The sequence below is a fragment of the Camelina sativa genome, chromosome 5 (genome assembly GCF_030686135.1).
Source record: "Camelina sativa cultivar CO46 ecotype springtype chromosome 5, ASM3068613v1".
NCBI classification, from domain to species: Eukaryota; Viridiplantae; Streptophyta; class Magnoliopsida; order Brassicales; family Brassicaceae; genus Camelina; species Camelina sativa.
The window spans coordinates 4890665-4894629 of record NC_141884.1 but is presented as its reverse complement, the minus strand read 5'-3'; the positions used below and the strand labels follow the sequence as shown (position 1 = coordinate 4894629).

The 3965-nt window shown below is 33.0% G+C and overlaps 1 protein-coding gene across 1 annotated transcript; it reads left to right on the top strand.

The window, feature by feature from the left end:
* Window positions 1-1198: 1198 nt before the first annotated feature.
* On the top strand, window positions 1199-3606 carry LOC104785549 (wax ester synthase/diacylglycerol acyltransferase 3-like). The gene is made up of 7 exons (XM_010510784.3): window positions 1199-1516; window positions 1636-2205; window positions 2299-2365; window positions 2461-2555; window positions 2641-2850; window positions 2957-3094; window positions 3204-3606. The coding sequence occupies exons 1-7, from the start codon at window positions 1328-1330 to the stop codon at window positions 3369-3371; spliced, it is 1437 nt and encodes a 478-aa protein (XP_010509086.2). The 5' UTR covers window positions 1199-1327; the 3' UTR covers window positions 3372-3606.
* Window positions 3607-3965: the final 359 nt, after the last annotated feature.

Genomic DNA, 3965 nt, shown 5'->3' with positions numbered 1-3965 from the left:
AGTTTATATCTATTCTATAGTATCGTCCTATCATAATATAAATTTAAATGTAAAGGGATACCAAATGTGGAAAAATCATGCCTATTTGATTGGTAAACCGTTTTATTTTCCATTCCTTTACAATTTTTTCTATGAAAATATAGTAAGATGTTTTACAAACATTTCCAGCTATTAAAAATTAATTAATTATAGCCAAATTGAATAAGAGTTGAACCAATTATGTAGGTGAGGAACCCAAACCAACAGAGCTAAACCAATAAGGAACCGAGTGTACTTAATAAAACCAAAGTTCTCCGGAGGACGAGACTCTGAAGGTTTTGTTTACTATGCAATCAATTCGTGTTTTCAATTTTCTACCATACAAAAAATTGTGTAGGCTCTGTATAATGAAGGTTGATTCGTATATTGTGCCATGTGTGCTATAAGTTGTCCTTTTTAGGTAAGCAGGACCATGGGAACCATTTAAACTAATCTTTTTAACTTATTACTCTATCCATCATATATATACAGTATCTCACATATAGTTTCGTTTTCAACTTTTTTTGTTTTATATATCTTTGTTATAAAGATGATGTAATTGGGATTACAATCTAATTTTTGACTATCAAATGTCTATAGTTCTTAAATAATCCGTACCTAAAATTTGATTAAAAAATATGTAATGCTCCCAACAAAATTATCTCTAATGTCACTCGCTCGTTTGATATTATCTTCTCTAGTGTGTTTTTTTTTTCTTTTTTTCTTATCCTTTCCATTTGGCATATATCTTTCGTCAGTATAGATCTAACCTTCACATCTCCGAAAACAAAAATATTAAAACCCCAAAAAATGAGCTACATATGTTAGGAAGATATAATTGTCCCTTACAATTAAAAATTGGACGGTCGATTTGCTGTTTTCCGGAAAAGTACATAAGCTTTACAACTACACTTTGTTTCACAAATCCAATCCCACGTAAGGTCTAAGACGTTGGTCTCTGACTAGAAAAGTAAATGCCTGAGACTCACAAATACAGTAGGGACAATAGAAACATCACTTACTCGTGATAGATCAAAGGAAACGAATTTAAGTAAATTATAAACTAAATCAACTCTTAACTCCTAATGCTAAATGCATAACTCGTTAGATATATCCAAAATAGTAACGCAATGAATGGGATATTAGAAAGAGAAGAAAATAATAATAGTAAAAATGACAAAGTGGAGTAGTCAATACGTGTTTAATCAAGAGAGAGATTAGAAGGAGAAGAAAACACTAGTATAAGAACCAAGCGTGGCTGAAGGCAAGATTGTATAATAACTAAATAACTTTGAAAAAGGGAATAGACATGGCGAGAAATGAGCAAGAGACAGCACCAACGGAGCCGCTTAGCCCGGTTTCACAGCTGTTCGCTACACCGAGTCTCTACTGCGTCATTGTTTTAACTTTAGGGCTTCAAACTAGATGCAACCCAACCGCCATTGTAGAAGGTATCACGAAGACATGGATCAATCTCCCTCGCTTCTCTAGCAAAGTGGTAAACATATATATATTTATGCCTTAACAGTTACTCTGATAGTGATTATTATTTCGATAACAAACTTGAATATTTCGTATAAAAATTTCTTATATCATTCAATCAATGTTACGTTCCAGGTGATGAAGAAAAATGGAAAAGCGTTTTGGATCCCTGTTAGTGTACGAGTAGAAGATCATGTTATTGTTCCAGATATTGATTATTCCAACATTGAAAATCCTGATCAATTTATTGAAGACTACACTTCCAACCTAGCAAATACTCCAATGGACATTTCCAAACCTTTATGGGAATTTCATATACTGAATATAAAGACATCAGATGCAGAATCTTTGTGTATAGGCAAATTACATCATTCACTGGGTGATGGAATGTCTCTAATGTCTCTTCTACTCGCTAGTTCAAGAAAAATATCAGACCCCGAGGCTCTTCCTACTACTGCGTCTACAAAACAAGATGTTGATTCCAATCGTAGAAGTTGGTGGTTGGTTGGGTGGTTTTGGTTAATGATAAGAATCATTTTCACAACTCTTCTTGAAATGTTCAAGTGTTTTCTTACATTATTATTTTTGCGAGATACAAAAACTCCTCTCTTTGGTAAACCGGGAGACAGAATTCGATCTACAAAGGTTATACATCGGATGATAAGCCTTGATGATGTCAAGTTGGTGAAGAATACAATGAATATGGTAGATATATGAATGATTATTGTCATTCTTCTATATATAGACCATACATTCTTATATTAAGAAATTTGAAATTCATGTTTTTTCTTTTTGTAGAAAGTAAATGATGTACTTCTTGGAATGACACAAGCAGGCCTCTCAAGATATTTGAGCAAAAAATTTGGTAATGTCAAATTCTTCCCCATTCTATTAGTGAAAATATAAACATTACTGTTAAATGAGGTTCTAATATCTTACTAGAAAAAATAAAAATAATAGATGAAGATATGGTGGTGGAGAAGAAAATATCCTTAGACAAAATTCGTCTACGTGGTACCGTAGTCGTAAATTTAAGACCAGATACAAAGATCGAGGTAAAATCATTGTAACCATCATTTTCACTTTTTACCGTTTTAATAAGTTGGAATGCAAAAAGGTTGATAACATGAGAGAATACAGGATCTCGCTAATATGATGGCAAAGGGTTCAAAGTGTAGATGGGGAAACTTTGTAGGCTTTGTTATGTTTCCTTTATGGATACGATCTGAGGATGATCCGTTGGAATACATCCGGCGAGCCAAAGCTACAATGGATATGAAAAAAATCTCCATGGAATCACTGTTTTATTATGGACTCATCAAATTTGCCTTGATTATATTCGGGAAAAAGGTAAAATATAACATCTCTATTAAATAACTAATTTTTTTAAATTATATAAAACTGTTAATGAGAATCTGTATTAAAAAGAATCATATATATACATTCGTTAATGCAGATAATCGAACCAATTGTGAAGAGATTATTTGATCACACAACATTGACATTTTCAAATGTGATCGGTCCAGACGAAGAAGTAAGTTTTTTTGGCCATCCCATGTCTTATGTCACCGCAAGCGCAACGGGTGGACCACAAGTAAGTATTGCTAATCATGTTCACGCCATACAAGATGTTTATAAATCCTTGAAAGCTTTTGATGATTTGTAATTAACTAACATGTTGTTTATGTTTCTTGTTGAACAAGGCTCTTATTATCCATTTCGTAAGCTACGTAAACAAGATTATCATCAATCTAGCTGTCGATACAACGGTGATTCCAGACCCTCATCTACTATGCGATGACTTGGTAGAATCACTCGATATCATCAAACTCGCTGTCTTGGAGAAAGGAGTTCATAAAATGGAGGTTTGAGACATGATTCAGCAGATATAAAAATGAGGGGTTGCGAAAGGTAAATTGTGGTGAAAATGTAGTAATGCATTATGTTATAGCTTGGTTGGATTTACATTAAGGATTCTCTCGGAGTAAGAGATCTATTGGACTTTCATGTTGGTTTGAATGATATTAATCTTGAGTTTCATAATACTTTTCATGTTCAAACTTCAAACTATGGATCTTGAATACGATTTTTCAATGTTTTTCTTTTTACATTCGTAGATCAAGTCTAGCTAAGGCCTTAATGTTTAGAAACATACTTCACCGGATCAGCAAAAAGTTGCCGAGGCTACAAAAGCTTAGTTACAAAACGTAGTTGGTTGAAATATTATAGATAGTAGGATTTTATACAAGACTGCGAGTCAAACAAATGCAGGCCACAGGCTCAAATAACATATTTACATTATGAGAGCTATTTTATGAACAAGTGGTATTCAAATTTTTTTTTTTTTGAATGAATGAACAAAAAAACTATTGCTTTACAACAAGTGTAACAGAGCTAAAGATGAAAAGAGTCACATATGAGAGATTACATTATGAGCTGGTTGCAAATCAGAGCGTAAGGATGTC